Source organism: Pleurodeles waltl, chromosome 8 (genome assembly GCF_031143425.1).
Source record: "Pleurodeles waltl isolate 20211129_DDA chromosome 8, aPleWal1.hap1.20221129, whole genome shotgun sequence".
Classification (NCBI taxonomy): Eukaryota; Metazoa; Chordata; class Amphibia; order Caudata; family Salamandridae; genus Pleurodeles; species Pleurodeles waltl.
The window spans coordinates 423,566,274-423,587,208 of record NC_090447.1 but is presented as its reverse complement, the minus strand read 5'-3'; the positions used below and the strand labels follow the sequence as shown (position 1 = coordinate 423,587,208).

The following is a 20,935-nucleotide window of genomic DNA, read 5'->3' as shown; positions in this document are numbered from 1 at the left end:
TGCTCCTTTCTTTCTAGTGGAGTGTGCCTTTGGTGTAATGGGTAATTCTCCATTAGCTTTGAGGTAACAGGTCTGAATACATTTGACTATCCATCTGGCTATGCCCTGTTTGGATATAGGGTTACCAGCATGGGGTTTTCTGGAAAGCAACAAACAATTATTTAGTTTTACGAAATGCTTTTGTTCTGTCTGTAATACATTAGCGCTCTCTTTATGTCTAATGTATGCAGTGCTCTTTCTGCTACCGAGTCTGGTTGTGGGAAGAAGACTGGGAGCTCAACTGTTTGGTTTAGATGAAATGGTGATTTAACTTTTGGTAAAAATTTGGGATTTGTACGGAGAACCACTTTATGTTTGTGTATTTGTATAAAGGGATCTTTGATAGTAAACGCCTGTATTTCGCTAACCCTTCGTAGTGAAGTGATGGCTATTAGAAAAGCTACCATCCAAGTTAAGAATTGGATTTGACCAGAATGCATGGGTTCAAACGGTGGACCCATGAGTCGTGTAAGTACAATATTAAGATTCCACGAGGGTACTGGTGGGGTTCTTGGAGGTATAATCCATTTTAGTCCTTCCATAAAGACTTTAATAACTGGGATTCTAAAAAGTGACTTTGTATGTTTGACCTGCAGGTAAGCAGAAATTGCAGTGAGATTAATTTTGATGGAAGAAAAAGCAAGATTAGCTTTTTGTAAGTGTAGTAAGTAATTCACAATGTTTTGTATGGAGGCCTCTAACGGTGTGATTTGATTTGCTTGACAGTAGAAAACAAACCTTTTCCATTTATTAGCATAACAATGCCTTGTTGTCTGTTTCCTTGCCTATTTAATGACTTCCATACTCTCATTTGAAAGGTTTAGACAGCCAAACTCTAAGACTTCAGGAGCCAGATTGCTAGGTTGAGCGATGCTGGATTGGGGTGTCCGATCTGTTTGTGTTGCGTTAACAGATCTGGTCTGTTTGGGAGTTTGATGTGAGGTACTACTGAGAAGTCCAACAGTGTGGTGTACCACGGTTGGCGAGCCCATGTTGGCACTATGAGTATTAGTTTGAGTTTGTTTTGACTCAGTTTGACGACTAGGAAAGGAAGGAGCAGGAGAGGGGGGAAAGCGTAAGCAAATATCCCTGACCAACTGATCCCTATAGCATTGCCCTTGGACTGAGGGTGTGGGGACCTGGATGCGAGGTTTTGGCATTTTGCGTTTTGTTGCAAACAGATCTATGTCTGGTGTCCCCCAGAGGTAGAAGTTATCGTGTAGAATCTGGGGCTGTATTTCCCACTCGTGAGTTTGCTGGTGATCTTGACTGAGATTGTCGGCTAACTGATTGTGAATGCCTGGTATATATTGTGCTATCTCGAATGTTGTTGTGAATTGCCCAATGCCAAATGTTTTGTGCTAGGAGATACAGTTGTGATGAGTGTGTCCCCCCTTGTTTGTTTAAATAGTACATTGTTGTCATATTGTCTTTTTTGACAAGAAAGAGTTTGTGGACTAGAAGGGGTTGAAAGGCTTTAAGTGCTAGAAAGACTGCTAGTAGTTCTAAGAGATTTATGTGAAATTGTTTTTGTTGACTGTCCCATTGACCTTGTATACTGTAAGTGTTGAGGTGTGCTCCCCACCCAATCATGGAAGCCTCTGTTGTGATAATGGCGTGAGGCACTGGGTCTTGAAATGGCCGCCCTTTGTTTAAATTTACAGGTTTCCACAATTGAAGCAAAGAGTGTGTTTGGCGGTCTATCAACACTAGATCTTGAAGTTGACCCTGTGCCTGCGTCCATTGTTTTGCTAGGCACTGTTGTAAGGGCCGCATGTGTAGCAGTGCATTTGGGACCATAGCGATGCATGAGGACATCATGCCTAGTAGTTTCATTACAAACCTGGCCGAGTATTGTTGGTTTGGTTGCATGCTTGACCTTATATTTTGAAACGATTTAACTCTTTGTGGACTTGGAGTGGCAATTGCTTTTTGCGTGTTGAGGGCGGATCCCAAGTATTGTTGTATTTGGGATGGTTGCAAGTGAGATTTTTGGCAATTTATAGAAAACCCTATTTTGTGTAGAGTATCTATTACATACTGTGTGTGACTGTCACCGATGTTGTGTTGGCCTTTATTAGCCAATCGTCTAGATACGGGAATACGTGCATGTGATGTCTCCTTATGTGAGCTGCTACTACAGCTAGGCATTTTGTGAATACTCTGGGTGCGGTTGTTATCCTGAAGGGTAATACTTTGAATTGGTAATGGTTGCCTTGTATTACAAATCTGAGGTACTTCCTGTGAGATGGATGAATGTGTATGTGAAAATACGCGTCCTTCAGATCCAGTGTTGCCATGTATTCTCCTTGTTTTAGTAAGGGAACTACGTCCTGTAGTGTGACCATGTGGAAACGATCTGATTTGATGAAGAGATTTAATGTTCTGAGATCTAGAATTGACCTTAATGTTTTGTCTTTTTGGGGAATAAGGAAATATAGGGAGTAAACCCCCGTTCCTTTTTGATTATGGGGTACTAGTTCTATGGCTTGTTTTGCTATTAGTGCTTGCACCTCTATTTGTAGTAGGTCTAGACAGTTTGTGCGTCCTTGGGGGAACATCTGGAGGGATACTCTATGCAGTAACCATGTTGGATAATTGATAGAACCCATGTGTCCGTGGTAATGTCTGACCAATTGTCGTGGTATTTTATTAATCTCCCCTCCACTGGTGATGTGTGTTGGGGGAGTGGGACATTGAAGTCACTGTTTGCTACTAGCGGTCTGCTTGGCAGGCTGAAATCTTCCCCTTGCTCTTGGGTATTGTCCCCTGTAGGAACCACAAAACCCCCCTCTCTGGTACTGAGACTGGTAAGTGGATTTTGTTTGGGAGGTGGATGGCTCTGAGGGTTGGTGTCTAAACCCTCCCCTAAACTGTGGCTTCCTAAATGTTCCCCTATACTGGGAAGAATAGAGAGCACCCATGGCTTTGGCCGTGTCTGTGTCCTCCTTCATTTTCTTTATTGCGGTGTCCACCTCCGGCCCAAATAGTTGGTGTTGGCTGAATGACCTATTTAGTACCACCTGCTGTATTTCTGGCTTAAAAACAGAACTTCGTAGCCATGCATGCCTCCTGATAGTAACTGCTGTATTGACAGTCCGTGCTGCTGTATCAGCAGAGTCCAGTGCAGACCGGATCTGGTTGTTGGAGATGGCCTGTCCCTCTCCACCACCTGTTGAGCATGCTTCTGATGTTCCTTTGGTAAATGTTGGATAATATCCTGCATCTCATCCCAATGTGCTCTGACGTAACGGGCAAGGAGGGCTTGTGAATTGGCGATACGCCACTGATTGGCCGCTTGCGATGCCACTCTTTTTCCCGCCGCATCGAACTTGCGGCATCCTTTATTAGGGGGTGGTGCGTCCCCTGACATTTGAGAATTTGCCCGCGTTCTTGCGGACCCCACTACAACTGAGTCCGGAGGGAGCTGTTGTGTAATAAACAAAGGGTCTGACGGGGGAGGTTTATATTTTTTCTCGACCCTTGGTGTAATGGCCCTTCCTTTCACTGGTTCCTGGAAAACCTGTTGTGCATGTTTAAGCATGCCCGGTAACATTGGCAGGCTTTGATATGAAGCATGCGTGAATGCCAGTGTGTTGAATAAAAAGTCATCCTCCACTGATTCTGAGTGCATTGTAACATTATGAAATGTTGCTGCTTTGGCCAGTACTTGTGTGTAAGATGTGCTATCCTCTGGAGGTGAAGGCTTTGAAGGATAACACTCAGGACTGTTGTCTGAAACTGGTGGGTCGTATAGATCCCAGGGGTCTGCATCATCCTGCGTCATCCCAGTATGTGTGGGTGACTGTGCCATTGGTGTGCCAATTGGTGACCTTGTCCTTTGCGGCAAGTGAAGTGGGGACGTTTGTGGTGAGAAATGTGGGAGTGGTGACCTTTCTCTAACCACTTTGGCTTTTGGTTGCTCAGTTTCAGTCTCATGAAAAGCCAGTTTTCTTTTAAACTTGAGCGGAGGGATGGTTTGGATTTTCCCTGTGTCCTTTTGGATTTGTAGCCCTGGTTGAGTCTGGTCAAGCTCTTCCAAATCCAGTTCCTGCTCAAACCTGTGCCTCTCCTGGCGTTGTTGAGAGAGCCCATGTTCTTCCGTTTGGGAAGTCTTTTTCGGCTCCGAAGCCGTATTTTTCGGTACCGAAACCCCCATGGATACTGTCGGTCTTGGCTCAGAGTGGCTCTTTCGAGGCTTGCTTGATTCGACCAACCGATGAGGACTTTTTTCGGTGCCGGTTTCTCGACCCGAGTCGGAAGACTTCCGCACTATCTTGGCCTTTTTCGGTGCCGAAGATGGTATTTGGTCACCGCTTTTCTTGTGGGTCGAGCCATGGCCTTCCGGCAGTGGCGTCCCCGAGGCCTTCTGTTTCTTTACTTGACTTTGGGGCTGGGTCGGGGCAGGTGTACTCACTTTTTGTGCCGCTGTAGGTGGCCAGTCCCCGGAGTCATCATATTCGGAACCTTGGATCGAAATTGTAATTTCTTCCTCCTCGACATTGAGGTGTTGTGTCGACTTCGATGCCATCTGCAAACGTCTTGCGCTCTATCCTCTATGTGTTCTGGCAACAGATTGGTCTGTATAAGGATACTTGGCGTGACACGTCGGACAGAAACAGAAGGGGGTCCGGTCCATGAGTCTTCGACGACGGGTGTGGTCAGGCCGACCAGGCCTCGGTTGAGTGCGGAAGCCCCGAAGGGCTGCCGAAGCGGTTGTGTTGTCGGTGCCGATGTATCTATACTAAACCGGTCCCGAATGCAAACAATATCGACAGATTTAAATGTTTTTCTAAGTTTTCCTGATTCGAATTACAGAGCGAAGAGGAACACGTCCGAACCTGATGGCGGAAAGAAAACAATCTCAGATGGAGTCGAAGCCCATGCGCAATGGAGCCGAAAGGGAGGAGTCACTCGGTCCCCTGACTCGAAAAAACTTCTTCAAAGAAAAAAAAACTTGTAACACTCCGAGCCGAACACTAGATGGCAGGAACAGTGCACAGCATGTGTATCTGCAGCTACTTATTTATTTTGTTTTGTTTTTTTATATTTTTTCTTTTTGGGAGAACACTGGATGTCACCCTGTGAGAAATGGGTGGAAGGCTGCTCCGACATGAACTGTGACCACTCACTACGTGGGCCATTGCACTACATACAGCAGGGCCTTGCATCCCCATAGTGCGGCAGGTGCAATGCAGCTGACCAAGATGAAGTTTGGGGCCCTGGCAGGAGTTTGGACTAAATGCCAGGATGACTGCAACAACTGAGCCTAACCTGCAACACTCACTACCAGTGGCACGAGGTGCGCTTAAGGAAACAGCAGTGCCCCCACCACCACGGCACAATACCCCAGGTCCAGAACGAGAGGGGTAAATATTCAAAGTGAAGAGACGCCAGAGACTCTTAACAAGATCAGATCAGAAAGCTATTGCCACAGCGCCAAGGGCCATGGATGGGACTGAGGGCCCTAATAGAGGGACGCCATGGCGCTACACTGGACACTTTTCTTCTAGCAATAGCAGTGTTTTGCGAAGCATTGGAACTCAAAACAGATAGACCGGTCACAGACCTGGGACTCCTCCAAGACGATCACAAATTAGCAGAGAGGGTTTCAATGACAGAACGTACTGTGGAGAACATTAGTCCAGAGGTGACCTCAGTGACAACCCATCTGGTTGGGAAGGGAAACAGAGTGAAAGTATTAGAACTGCAAGCTGAAGATGCTGAGAACATAGCCCTAAGATATATTATATGGATCATTGGTCTACCAAGCGAATGGAGGGCCCTGGTGCTGACATGACTGCATTCTTGGAGACCTGGCTCCGCATTGAGATAGCACCTGAGGGCCTCAACTGCCCATTGACTACCTGCTATATGCCAGAGTATTGCATTTCAAAGACAGAGACCATATCTTATCAGCGGACACACGGAACGGAGAAATTACTGTGGAAAGTACCAGTCATGTTCTTTCCTGACTTTAGTAAGGCAGTACAACAGCAGAGAGCCTCCTTTACGAGGCTAAACAGCAACTCAGAAAAATGGGTCTCACCTATGCTATGCTGTTCCCTGCCAGGCTCAACCATACCAGCTCACATTTTTTTCACATCACCACTCCAGGGTTGAGAATGGATAGAACAACTCCCTAATTGAGAGTAACCCCTCCCTGGACATTCAGCGCCACTCCCAGAGGGGCCAGAAAAGAAGGGCTAAATCGAACACATGGGCAATTCCATCACATTCCCAGGCCTTGCAAGGGTGGCGACATGTGGTGAAGGAAGTCGCAGCTATCAGCGGGGTGAGGTCCACTCCCCCCCCCATCAGAGATGGGAGTTGATGAACTGGCAGACTCGGACGCAGACACAGACTCAAACATATTGTGTACCTCTGATGTTTCCCTTCCACAGCTTAAGCCTGGAAAAGCAGATGAACTGATTTGATGATATGTTGCACAAAGTAAGGGAGTTGACGATATGATTTTGGGGGGGGGGGGGGGGGGGGGGGGGGGGGGGGGGGGGGGGGGGGGGGGGAGGGGGGTGGTTCAATGTCAATAGTAGGAACCTAGCACTATACAATACTGTGTATTATATAGTGTAATATAATGTTGATTATGTGAACCGATATCTGCCAAATGTAATAAACGCTGACCCTGAAAGGGAAGATGTAAGACAATTCCAGTCACATGTTGTACAAAACTGGGGAAGGGGGGGCGAGATGGGCCTACTTTGGTGGTCCAACATTGCTGTCTCCTTTGCCTACAGTGCACCCGAACTCCCAAACCATACTCCTGTGATTTGCTGTTACAGGTCCTCAGGTCTTTGACTAGGATGGGAATGTTTAAAAAAAAAAGAAGAAAAAAAAAAGGGGGGGTGGTGATGTAACAGAATGGGAAACATATGGCATTACCAGGGTGGGCAATTTTTATAGGGATGGTGAACTGCTGCCTTTCCAAGCAATAATGAAGACATATGACTTGCCTTCCTGGGCAGTTCCTATTGCATCGTACAATGACATTGATGGTGCAAAACCATTCGGGACAGAGATTAATGGAATCTCCACCCCATCAGAGTAGTACCATATTCTGCACTACAACTGGCAAAAAATGGGCACTCACACTCTTGTACTTGGCACTTAGGGCAGATGTTAATACCCCATTGACAGAAATGGGACAAATACAGGAGATGGTGTGGGACTCCCGTTCAGACACCCAATGGGCAACAATCCTGACCAATATATACATAATGTCCAGCAACACCAGATTCGAATTGATTAACTACTACTATTGACACAGAGCCTATCTCACCCGGGGAAAATTATGTGAACTTATGGCTTGCAAGATGTGCGGTGCCAACGCTGTGGAGCACACCAAAACGAAATGTTACATATAGTGTGAAACTGTCCCCAGCTGAGAGACTATTCAAGAGAAGTGGTGGACAGCATTAACATTATAACAGATATCTCTTCACTGGTCTGCACTTCTTTGTCTTCTGGGAGGGTTCCTTTGCATCGCCAAACCTGGCAAAACCGGAGATTACAATGAAATGGAAAGCAGCCACGAGCCTTCTGTTATATAAATGTAAAGAGACCTTCACAAGGTGGGCAGGTTACAATGGAGGGGTACGGTTTCAAAATGTGAAGAGAAGGTACAGCACTATAGAAGCAGCAAGAACATGGGGTGCCCTAGTAGAATGTCTGAGAGCCAGATCCCTACTCCCCTGACGGTTCATTACTGCCTGAACATAGGCATGCCATACCTTGATCGTAACCAGTGATGGAGAATGTAGAAAATATAACTATTTGGGGAGCCCCACCAAAGTCTAATCCTGTGGGTAACCTAGAGTAGGAGGTGGCAAGAAGGTAGAAGATGCTCAAAGTTGATGAAAGTTTTAAATGCTTGAGTAGACCAAACCAAAATGAATAACATTGCAACTTGTTCTATACAATGGCCTGCGATGTTCACATTGATATGAAATATATGCATTTTAAAACTAACATCTGAAAGTACTCTAGTCAGAACTTCCACAGCACTGTATGTTCAAAAGCAATACAAATCTATTTAAAAAAAGAAAAAAAAAAGTGGAGTTTATGCAGACAAAGTGTAGATGTTCGGAACGAAACCGGCTTCCAGAAGGTTGATAGTTTTAAGGCACGCCACCTAATTGGTTGTCTAGCATAATCAAAATTAGTTGAATAGGCCACACAAAGTACAACCGTTTAATGCTGATTTACAGTCCGCTAATGGGAAGTAAGTCAAAGCATGTAAAACCATGAAGGAGTCAATGGTGGAAACACACAGGTTTTCCTGAAATTGGATTGCAGCTTCCCTGCTAACTCACAGGAATTTACTATGGATTCAGGTGTGGCTAATTAGTGGTGAACATTCACTTGTTTTCCAGGGTAGACAATAGAAATATGAAAATTTCTGTACTTCTCAAATCCTTTCTTGCAGCTCTCAAGGGTCCGACTGCACACTGCAGAACTTATTTATGGAACTATGAAGGATGATCACAACATTTGTGAGATGCCTCTATAGGTTTAACCTGGCAAGGCTGCTGTTCAAATGTAAGGCTCTGGCAACTCATAATGTAATGCTCTCAAAAGATCTAATTAATTGGCGGAAAAGGTAAAGCTCGCTGAGTGCTCCAGATTCAAAGAATAATTGATTCTATGGATCATAAGGTTAAGAAAAAAAAAAAAAGCACACAACTGAGGAGTCAGTCTTTTATTAGAAGGCACTGATGGCCTCAAATTTGCCATCTCTTAACCATCCAATCCCACCTTAACAATAACCCCCCCCCCCCCCCCCCGAAAAAAAGCCACCTAAAAACCCACTTTTTCAACGTTTACTTCTAGGAGGTTTTTTGCACATAGGAGTTTAGCGAATGTTCCATTGTTTTAATTGTTGTCTTAACATGATGTTTTATGATTTTAGTGTTGTGATAATTACCTATAATTTGTATAGCACTTTGGTGACTCCGGGAACACGGTAAATCGGTAAAAGTGAACCATCTATATTCTATAATGTTGCTTTAAAAACACATTCAATGAACGTCATCCTCCTAGAACACAGACACTTGGTGGAAAACAGTTTTGTTTAGTGGAAAATTGGCCTACGATGTGCCATAACTGTTTATGGTCCCAAACAAGATTAGGAGAAAGTACCAAATTGTGCAATCATGTAAAGATTAAAGATAGAAGATGTATGAAGAACAAGTTATCTACCTTCAGTAATGCCTTACCTGGTAGAGACTATCTAGTGCAGATTCCTTACATTAGTAAAACTCTAGACGTTAAGATTAATTTGGAAGTTTTTTTTTAGCAGTACTCCTGAGTGCTGGTACGTGGTGGCATTCAGCACTGCGTTGTCCGCACCTGATGTGACATGTCTGGATGCTATTTAGTCACCACCACAGCATGCAAATATCAATTTCTTTTCGCAACTTTTCACACCAGAAGCGCAGAGCCACGAAGAATGCTAATGCACTTGTGTGCGGTGCTAAAGGCCTTAGAAGAGTGATCCTAAAATGAAATCTGTTCGCAGAGCACAGAGGATGGGTGGGCCGGCAAGGAATCTGCAGCTAGGTAGAGTCTCTACCAGATAAGGCGTAACTGAAGGGATGTAACTTGTTCATCTGATAGAGACTTCTATCCGTAGATTCCTTACCTCGGACTAGATACCCAAGCAATACTCCATGGAGGAGGGGTCTGCAAACAGATTTTGATCACAAAAATCTGTAGGAGCAAACAGGCAAAATGCCCCTCACCACAGATCTGACTGTTCAGACAGTAATGTTTGGTGAACGTTTGCAGTGACATCCAAGTCGCTGCCTGAAAGATTTCCAGGACAGGGACTACGTGACCTAATGCACACTTCATAGCCTTGCCTCTGGTGGAGTGAGTGAGCAGGGGGCTGCTGTTTGGCCAATGCATGGCTAATTTTATGCAGAGTACTATCCATTGTGAGATGGTTAGTTTCTGCCTTACCCTTCTTCGCTCCCACATACCAAACGAACAGTTGATCGTTCACCCAGAAGTCTCATGTGCAATCAAGGTAGAAAAACAATGCGCTTTATGGGTCCAGTCGGTGGACCTGTTTCTCTTCTTTAGAAGGGTGAGGTGGAGCAAAGAAGGAAGACAGACGGATACTTTGGCCTACAAGAAAAGGTGTGACAACCTTCAGGAGGAAGTAGGCACGTGTTCTTGGAACCAGTTTGGGTAGAACGTTGTATAGGGAGGTTGAACAGAGTGATTGCATTTCACAGACCCTCATAAGTGATGTTATGCCCCTCAGAAAAGCCATGTTTAAGGAGAGTAGGCAGTTGTGGCTTGAAGTGCACCACATGAGAAATGTTAAGATCAGATTAAGGTGCCATTGGGACATGAAGAATGGACTTGGAGAGAACAGGTGCTGCAGTCCCTAAGAAAACAGGTCAGAACACACGACTTAAACAAAGAAGGATAGTCCAGCAACCTCATGAAAGTCGAAAAGGTTGACAATAACCTCTTACAGTGCCCAGAGCAGAGCCCTGCTGGGCAAGAGAAAGATCAAAACAATAGAACTTCAGAAAGGGGTGCCGAAAGAGGGTCGATGTTTTTGGATGCACACTATGTGACAAAATTATTTCAATGGCAGCCTTATACCATCTTCGTGGAGAAACGCCTGGCTGCCAGTATAACATGACAGACTTCAGAGTAAGGACGAAAGCGGTCAACTGTTACTACTCAATCTCCAGGCATGAAGGTGAAGGATGTGTAGGTTTGGGTACAGCACCCTCCCCTGCTGCAGTGACAGAAAATCCTCCAGAAGAGGCAGCCTGATCGGAGGCCGATACTCAGGAGTTTGGGATGCCAGACTCTCCATGCCCAATATGGAGTCACAAGAATGACTTGGGGCTAGTCATTCCTGATCTTCTTGTCTTCTCGAGGATTGTAGGCAGAAGTGGTATTGTCAGAAAGGTACACAGGAGGCCGGAGCTCCACTCGAGGTGAAAAGCGTTCCAGAGCGAGAGTCACCTTGAAGACTCCAGCGCACAGAACTGCTAACATTGCACATTCTCAGCAGTAGCAAACCTATCTGACCAAGGCTCTCCCCATTCTTGAAAGAGACCTTGCACCAACTCTGTATGGAGACGCCATTTGTGCTCTACTAGGCATTGACTGCTAAGCTTGTCCACTCTAACCTTCAGAATGCCTGCTAAATGTTGACCCACCGGGGAAATCACTGGGCGCGACAGCTATGCCTAGAAACGTGGGCCACTTGATAGAGGGTCCATGACTCAACCCCGCCCAGACTGTTGTAGTACCACATGCCGATGGTGTTGTCAGTGAACACCCGCACAAGTCTTTCCCTGACCGCAGGAAGGCAAGCTTTCAATGCCAATCGGATAGCCCGCAGGTCCAACAAGTTGATGTGGAATTGGGGCTCCAACGAAGACCAAGGCCTCTGATCTCCACTTCTCCCATATGGCCACTCCAGACCAGAAGTGAGGTATCTGTCAACTCCACTTGTGGAGGAAAGAGGGGTCTGCTACTGACCTAGTTGCAGTTCATCAGCCATCACTGTAGATCTTCTGCCATTCCAACAGAGATCTGGACCAGGTCAGAGAGATTCCCCTTATGTAGTGCCAAGAGGAAATTGAGGTCCCACTGCAGAGTCTGCATTTGCCAACTGGCATGTGTAACTAGCAGGATGCAGAGGCCATAAAGGCCCAGCAGCCTCAGAGTCAGTCTCATCACGATCCAGGATAGAGGCTGAAATGTCAGATTCATAGGCTCAATATCCTGGACTCACCGTTCTGGAGAACAGGCCTGAAATTGCACTGTGTCCAGAACAGCTCAGATCAGGACTGGGCCGATCTCTGGCTGGTTGCCCCCCCCCCCCGGTCTGTGGAAACAGTATCCACGAAAAGGCTAGGAAGCCTCCTGGCCTTGTTGGCTGGGCATGAAAGAACACAGTTGGTAGCCCCTCAAGTAGCCACGGACAGGATGAAAGGCAGACTGGGGTTGGCGCTGGCATGGATAGGCCCAAAGATCTGGCAGTAGCTTTGTTGTCTTTAAAGCGCTAAGTATACTCACACCAAAAAAGGTCAGCGCCATCAAGAGACATGTCCATAGGGGAAGCTTGAACATCCCCTGAAAAGTCAGTGCTTCTCAACCAGGTGTTGCGACTAAGCACCACCAACTATGCAATCGCTCTGCCATGTGATTCAGTTGGGCCCAACCCACATTTGATGGTGAACATTGGTATATATCCCTCATCAGAAATTGCTTGAGTGAATATGGCTAGGGCCTCCTTTGAGACCAAAGGCAGCACTTGTTCAACCAAGTACTACACAGTGTGGGTGTATCGGCCCAAAAGGCACACACAGTGTTCTCCAACCATGGTGCTAGGCTGGCAGAACAGAACATCCCCTTGCTAAAGGTATCCAGGCTTTTGGATTTCCTATTCGGTGGAGCGGTAGGGGACGCACCAGGGTTAACACCAGAAGTGGAGGATTAGACCACCAAGCTCTCTGGGGTGGGGGTGCTGGGTGAGGAACCTAAGCTCCCCAGGAGCGGGCGGTGAAGAGGGGCAATTGTACTTTGCTGGGTTTGGACCAGGCCCCAAGGAGGACATCTGTAAGGGCTTCATTGAATGGCATTAAAGGCTTGGAAGGGGCGACTCACGGCTGAAACACCTCAGTCACGACGTTCATCTTGGCTGCAAAGAAGGAAAGCTTAAGGTTCGGGATCTCAGCCGCCCATCGCATCACCACAGCAAATGAAGCTCTGTAGCCACCGTGGAAGGAGAGAACAAGCAGGTGTCTGGTGAGGTGTTAAAACTGCTGGCATCTACCAGTTTCTCATACCAGTTGCCCACTGATACTTCAAGGGGGTGATGGTATCTGTAAGGGTCCTCAGACCCTACCAATCGTCTCCCTCCCCAGGCCTATCGAAGGAAAAAGGCGCTGGCTCCTACTCGGAAGGCATGAGACCAGTTTGTATTAGAACGTGTGCTGGGTGGAGCTCATCCGGCGGCTCCATATCACAGATGGGAATGACTATGGGGCTGTCATGGAGGCGCTGTTGATGCCAGGAACAGCAGCACTGGAGCAGACTCCAAGGAAGGTCATGGTCTCACAAGCAGAGATGCCCTGGATCCAAGGGGCCCAACTGGTGCTAAGGGCAGACCCACCAGCGGAAATCCACTGGCACTCCAGAAGGGTCAGACCAACAAAATATGAGATGTATGACCCCACAGAACTCTTAGTTGGGCAGGGATAACTCTGGCAAACACTGGGGAGGTGTGGACCCACGCACAGGTTCCTTATTGATGCAGATCCTAGAGTACCGACATCCCCCCCACCTCGTCCTATGACTTGGACCAGCACAAAGAAGTCAAAGAACGCTTTGACTTCTTGTGTTTTTGGGACTTAGCCGACGACTTAGACTGGGGTGACAAATGCTAACAGGATCTTGAAAGGCAAGGGGTTGTCTGATGTCGTGCAGCGAGGAGCTTCAGGGAATGGATCCCTCAGTACCTTTAGGTTCATGGTGTGGCAGTCCTCGCAGGTCTTGGAGTCGTGGTCCTGCTATAAGCACCACAAACAAACCAAATGTGAGTCTTTCACAGACCTCTGCCTGTAACTGGCAACAACATGCCTTGAATCCTTCAGGTTTCTTATGGGACATCACTAGCACATCAAGTAATTTCTCAAAAATATCCTCAAAAAATGTTGATAAAAGGTCAGTGAAAAATTGGCTGAGGGTAGCTCTCTCCAAATCTGCAATGACAAGCATGGAAAAAACTGATGTCGGTGCGATGGGGTTGCACCTGATCAGGAACCACGCACATCACATCTGGCAAGGACGATGCCAACACCGTGCTGAATTACATCACATCCTAGGGTGCCTGGGTGCTGCTAAAAGATTTCAGATCCAGTTGGATGCCTTGGGATTATTCAAAGGAAAGGAATCTGCGGCCAGAAGTCTCCATCAGATATTATCCGGTTCAGTTCTGTACTGAAACAGATAGATTCTAGTTATGTTTACATGTATATGTTTAATATTGCTTAGAAAAGTGTTTTCACTTATTGACTTTAAAAGGTTATGAATTCCTTGCTTGCATCTGGCTGTTTGCATCCCTTTTTCATAACTATATCACTCCTCTGTGGAACTTGCACTAGAGGAATCTATTAAACCACACTGTTCTACGGTGGCACAAAGAAACAGGGGAGAGAGGACTTCTATGTGTATAATGTGCTTGCAGTGCTAGCTGAAGATCATTAATGCAGCTCCTCGCAGAATAAGACCAACCACTGATCAGATTTTGAGGTGGTCCCACTAGTGCAGATTGCAAAGATCCCAAACTGACACTGAGTGGCTTACTAATGAAAGACATTCTGGCTCACCTCCAAAAATCAACTCTATTGAAGCCAAGATGGCCTTTACAGAGATTGTACTGGAACAGGCAGGTGAAGGGTCTGATGGCAAACTCTGAATCTAAGGTGTGCCATCAGAGGTTAATAAAAGGTGGGATAGGTGATGTAGAAGGTGGAGACTGAATTCCGGTTGTGCAAGCAGTTTGATACCTGTGTAGTGATCTCAGGGACCCGTTTTGGCACGAAGTTGGAAACATGGAAAAATACAGTACGAGCCTCTTCAGTCAGGAACTTGGGGGCCGGGCAATGCAAACGTTTTTGAATGTAAAGGGCCTGGTGGCAGAAACTTCTGTAACCATCTATGTGATTGCGACAACATAAATGCCCACCAGGAGTAGTGTGAGTCAATCTATATATATATATATATATATATATATATATATATATATGCGAGGGTAACACTTCTGGTCAAACAGGAACATCCTAGGCAACAAAAAATAATAATAATCACAGTGATGGCGAACAAGATTCATGTCTATCTGGACCTTAGCCGCCACTTGCACTTGTTTAAAAAAAAGAGTAACACGAAAGAAAGTGCAAATGGTTAAAAAAGTATCTGCTATTGCATGGAACTGAATCTATATTATGGAACCCAGGTAAGCATAGAGTCAAACGAGAAGATGTTACAACTTTTGTACCCATTGAATGCTACCCAGGGCTTTTTGGAGCACAAGAAAAAGTAATACATCTGGGGCTGATGGACATCATTGCCTTGAGAAATTATGTATGTGACCACGTGAAGTAAGGTCAACACATTGTTAGACAGAGGACTGTTTCCCAGAAAAGGTGGAGGAGTGATACAATTTGCAAGAGTGTTTGGTGTTCTACTATTGGACTTTTTCGGAATTACTTTGTTGCCATATCAGTATGTTAGTATCATTCTTGGTTATGCAATTGTCCCCTCCTTCCAATCCATGAAACCCTTTGGCTTTAGTCTTGGATAAAAATAAAGGAATCTAACTGACATTTCTCCCGAGTCATTGTCTATACACAATCTGAACTCTCAAACGCACAAAGAAATACATTCTGTACGGGTGTATAGGTGATTTTCTAGGGAGCGGTGCAGGAGAGAACACTTTCTTGGAAGAAGAGAAAAAGGAAGCTTGGTTTTCCTGAATTTAAGCTGTACCAGAAAGCACAAATAATATAGCAACTGTCAAATTGGTTTAGGGACGGTAACTATTACAGTACGCCACGGAAGAACACTATGAATCCATCTACAAACCAACGAAAATACTCTTATCAGCAGGTACGTAATAGAAAGGAAAACCTAAATTGAAGTTTATATGATTAATTACAAAAAAGGGGTATTGTTTAATTTGCTTCAGAATGGGCCTTTTGCATACAGGTGCTATTAATAGTTTTTTCATGAAAAGGACGGACAGATAAAGACTCTGTGCATTCGATTAAGCTTAGCCTTGAGAATTTATTTGGAGTTTAGGGAAAAAAGGAAAATGACATTAATTTTACAATATTTTTAAGTATAAAATGCAGAAATCAGAGAGGACTATTTATGTATGCTAATTTAAAATTAACTACTGAAGAGCACAAATCTGCTTAACTTGAGAAACTTACTCTTTAACTGGCTAGAGAATAACAGAAAGATGATAATGCCTTATGTAGTGCTGGGTAAACAGAATTAACTGAACAGACTGAAACAATATTTATTATTTCTTACCCTGACAAAAAAAAAAAAAAAAAAAAAAAAAATCAATAAGTTGACAGATGGCTGTTGTATATTCTGCAATGATTTATTTTCTGGTTGGATGTGTAAGATTGGTTTTGCACTGGAAGATAACTTCATACTACCAGGAACGAATCTCATGTGCTATGGCTCAGTCAGAAAGTAAAAGCATTTGTCAGATTCTTCCAGAAGAATATATTTAACTCTAGAAACTGAAATTTAGAGTTTTCCCGATTGATTTTTGTTTTGTATTGGGGCATGTGTTTTAGTCATCTGGTATTAGCACTAACATCTGAAATCCTTCTAATTGTAAAAAAAGTAATCTTCAAATATGTTCAAGTAAAAAAAAAAAAAAGACTCCAAAACCGGAGTACTGGTTAGCTTTAGTTGCCGATTTAGATTCAGATGAAATATGGTCAAACTTTTTCCAACTAGGACATTGAAACTGGTTGTAGAGCTCAAATACGTGTCTAGAGGTTTGACTGCACCTTTTTCCCTTGCTTCTTATTTCCCCAATATTCCCAATTGCATCTATATTCTAAAAACAAGTCCAACATGACTATCTGTTATCAAACTATGTGTCATTGCTGTGGTCATGGTTAAATATTCTTATATACATAAAAAATGAGTAAATAAAAAGAAAAGAAAACAGATGTGCAAAAACTAATTTGCAGAAATAAGCTGCAAATATTCATTCACATAATCGGGGTTTGCAGAATGTTATGATCGTAAATTTCACTTCTACGGTGTTAAAGTCATCACTGAGGAGAATGTTTCATTATGTTTCCTGGGTGGGTCAGTAGTTGTGCAGCAGTCTCCGAAATACAAATTATTTTCCTTGCAGTGGGGAAAAAAACGCAGCATTACCTAGTATCACTAGGGACATTGAACAATTTAGAAAGTAAAAGTACTGGAAATCTGTGATTACAAGGAAAACCTGCCAGAATAGATTTTCAGCAGTATCTTTCTGTATCAGGTAAGAAGGCTGCAAAATTTCCGTGCTAACATAGCAAAATTTAAACACTTGGATCACTAGGACTTTGCGTCCTTGGCAATAGATGTACGCAGAACATTTTACCCATTTCCAAAAGTTCTAGGTTGAGTTCTTGCAGCCAGAAGATATCCACCTCATCCAGGTCATACCGGCACATCCTCTCGGCCAGCTCCAGAATGTTGATGTAACCTGGTTCGACTGGCTCTTGGGTGGAGCAGTGGATGTATTTTCTGGGGCGAGAGAACAGTATTTGCTTCTCTTTCTCTGCAATAACCCTGAATGGGGAAGAAAATAAGGCATCAGTTTTAAAAAAAACGTACACAGGTGAAAAGTATATCAAACAGGGGTTGTCGAAGTGACAATGCTTGAAAAAAAACACAGAAATATTTTTCAGTTTTCAAGATTTAACAATAGAAGACACTTGCCAGTTCCTCACACCTGACAAAAACGTGTTGAACTAGTTATAAAGTTTCAGTCCGATGTATGTGTATGGCACATTTAACAGGCTTGCAGGAAAGGGGTTCTTCACCATGCTAGTGTCCATGTTGTGGGTACAGACTGCCCCTCCAAGTCAAAACCTTTCATCAGCTTCAGAAATAACTTTACAACTCCATCTTCTCAAACCCAGAGACCAAAAACAGTCATCTTGCCATAGTGCAACATAGTGTGATGTTTGACTGATCATGAAGTAGCTAATTTGCATGTGTTGTGACAAAAAAAAAAATTCAAACATGAATAATGGGAAACTATTTTTCATACTTGTCTGAACTAGAAATATCATTGACACAGCAAATGTGAAGCACCAAAAATAGTCACATTTTAAAGCGACAGTCACAGCCTAACAACCCCTTTTAGAGTGCCAAGAGGGCAATCGGGGATTACTGGACCCAATCATGGGGGTAGTGGCTTTTTACTCCTAATGTCCAAGGACCTTGACCTTCTATGGGTCCTGAGCAAATGGAACAAGTACTACCCCTTTAGCACTTGATTGTCAGTGGCAGCACTGTTCTAGCAGTCCAAGATTCTTCATGAAGACCATGGTGGTGGTGCGGAGGGGAGGGTCAAAGATACTAGATGAGAAGTTCAAAAAGCATCCACAATAACCAGACTGTCCAGTCCAATACTTACATTTGGTGGGAAAAGGTGTATTTATGATACATGCAAAGTATACTTTGTAGGATACATGTAAAGTATACTACGGCACGGTAAATAATGCACACTAGTCTCACAGTGTGAGTGCTCTAGGGCTTTCCTAGGAAGTGTCCCTTGTCTCTTCTCCTTCCTCCAACCTAACCAACGTTGCCATGGCACTTTACAGCAGGCAACCCCATAGGTGCTAACTGCACTAGCAATGCACAGCAAAGTCTTACTTTGGTCCTGAAAGTTTAGCTCAGTATAGCGTTAATACACCAAGCTCGTATAAGTCTTGAAAGGCCTGCCAGCGCTGCTCCTGTCTTACCCAACCATGGCCTGAAGAAGTGTTCAGAAGCCAGAGAGTGTCTTCATGTGTTCTGGCTATGAGCAAGATGCATTACGTCTATTCAGTGGAAGGAGTTTACAGGTGCAGCAGGCAGCTTCTCCTTTGCAGTTCGTGCAGGTAAGCTGATGGGATAGCATTGATGAGGTAGGATATTTTGCTTCATATCCAGAGTCTCTTTTGGTCTGGGGGACTCCTCCCGTCAGAGTGGTAGCAACAATGATGTTGGTCCAACAGGCGATGGCCCCAATGGTCCTGGTGGCTTCCTCCTGGCATATGGGCTTGCAGAATACCCCGCTGGGGCTCGCTCCCTCTAAGCTCTCACCTCTTCCTAAAAGAGGAAAACTCGTCTTTACAGGAAGGCAGAAGGCTGGTGCTCCAGGCAATGGGAAGTGTTATTGGGCTCCTGGGTGATAGCCCCTCACCCAGATAGGAGAATAGCAGATCTTTGTCCCAAGTCATGCTTGCATCAGTTTGAAGTCATGGTGCTCTTGTCTACACTGAAGTACAGCTTGAGGGACACGTGCTTCCACTTCTATGGTCCATATTCAGACACAGATTTGATTTAGTGTCTGGTCCTTTGAAATTCTGGTTGTGAGTGTCGACTGCTTTAAAGTGCCCCCTCCTCTACCCTTTCCTTTGTCAAAGGGACAATCTGCACAGCAAGAATGGCTCATATTTTGATTAACCCACAGCACAGGCCAAAGGAGTAACCGGGGAACACACCTGGCTGTCAGCCTCAAATGAAATATGCCATACAAAGATTCCATGTTTTCCCCTCTATTAAGATTCACTGATTCTAGGGTGCAAACTTACCAGACCCACAATCTCGCTTTACAATGAGCCCAGCTCCCACAGACCAATAACTCTTCCTTTTATCAGAGAGCCATTTGATGTGCAGAAAATGCTCTGCTCACCCTTTCTCCAGAATGTAAGTTCTCATCCCAGTCATTACGAATTTAAAGCAATGCACATCTCTTGTCTTTGGGTCCTCAGCTCCACTAGCCTTTTCAGGCCCTTTGCTTTCAAAAAATGAAATCCAGAGGCCTCCATATTATGTACCACACACAGGCACACACACACCCCAAGACGCACATGGAAATATCATGCGTCGTCCAGTGCTACATACAGTCACCATGTAGGCCAAGGGTGAGTTAAGTACACAGCAGAGGAGCTTTACATGAATCAGCCAGTGGCACCACTCCAGTGACACAGGTAAAAAGGCCTGTTCACACTACTGATGATTATTACTAAACACAAAATGGGTGCCCTGCCACCACAGCACGTTTACTAACTCCTGCCAAGGGCAGGACCTTCTAGTGTTATGAGGGCTGGGTTATGTGTTCCCCTACCAGTTTAATTAGGCAGTATAATAAGACAGGCCTAGATCATGGCCCACATGCATGATCCATCTTCAGCCATTACCTACCATCAGTACCAGGGGTCCAGATACCCATGCAGCTGGCACACAGAGCAGGGCTGTATGTCCATCACCATGCATGGGACTTTTCCATCCCATCACAACCCCAAAAACCAACTCCCACACTGAAAGGTCCCAACTCCCTGATTCGCACCAATCACATTTCTGCCCACAACATGAAAGAAATCTGCCCAAATTATGAAACAAAAATAAAGCACTAGTCAATGTCCGAGAAGTCCAGATCAGAGATTTTTTTTCCCAGGATGTCGATCCTCTTGGGTATCTCAGCAGCTTTTGGTACTGTGGATTATGATTATAACAGCCTCCTCAGCCTACATCTGACAGATTTATTCGACAAAGCAGGCAAGGGGTCTCAATCTTTCCTGAACAACCATAGCTATGGAGTAAGAGTAGGTGACAGCTCCCTTGCCAAAGCACCGGGGCACAACTTCTCTTTTCTCTTTAATATCGTCATCGAAACCCTTATGAACCTCCTCTAGGCTTGCACATTGTGAACCATTTCATTGTAGGCAAACAGATATACCAGTCGTAGGCATATTCTACCTCCTCAAACAAAATGAGCATCCCATGTCTACCAAATCCACATTTGCCAAAACAGTGCACCATCAGGTACACAATAAGAAATGTGGGCATAGTGGAGATGCCGTCATTGATCTCAATTCTCAGACAGGGACTATAGTGAAAATTATCATTCACCTTAACGTCCTAAGAAAACCTTACCATTAATCTCTCCTAGTAACCATTCCATGAATTAGAATTTACTAGCCGACTAGCCACCTGACTATGGCAGAATCCTTTACAGAACATTACCTACACACCAAATCAGAAAATATGCATCAATCCCAAAAAGCACTAGGTCTGGTTTTTGGACTAAAACAATACA

General features: G+C 44.7%; 1 protein-coding gene across 1 annotated transcript in view; it reads right to left on the bottom strand.

Annotated features, from left to right (window-relative positions):
• The window catches only part of JADE3 (jade family PHD finger 3), a 212,481-nt gene that overhangs the window by 77,944 nt on the left and 113,602 nt on the right, over positions 1-20,935 (bottom strand). The window contains exon 5 of the mRNA XM_069204297.1: positions 17,219-17,409. Within this exon, the coding sequence (XP_069060398.1) occupies positions 17,219-17,409 (191 nt within the window). The remainder of the gene's footprint in view (positions 1-17,218; positions 17,410-20,935) is intronic.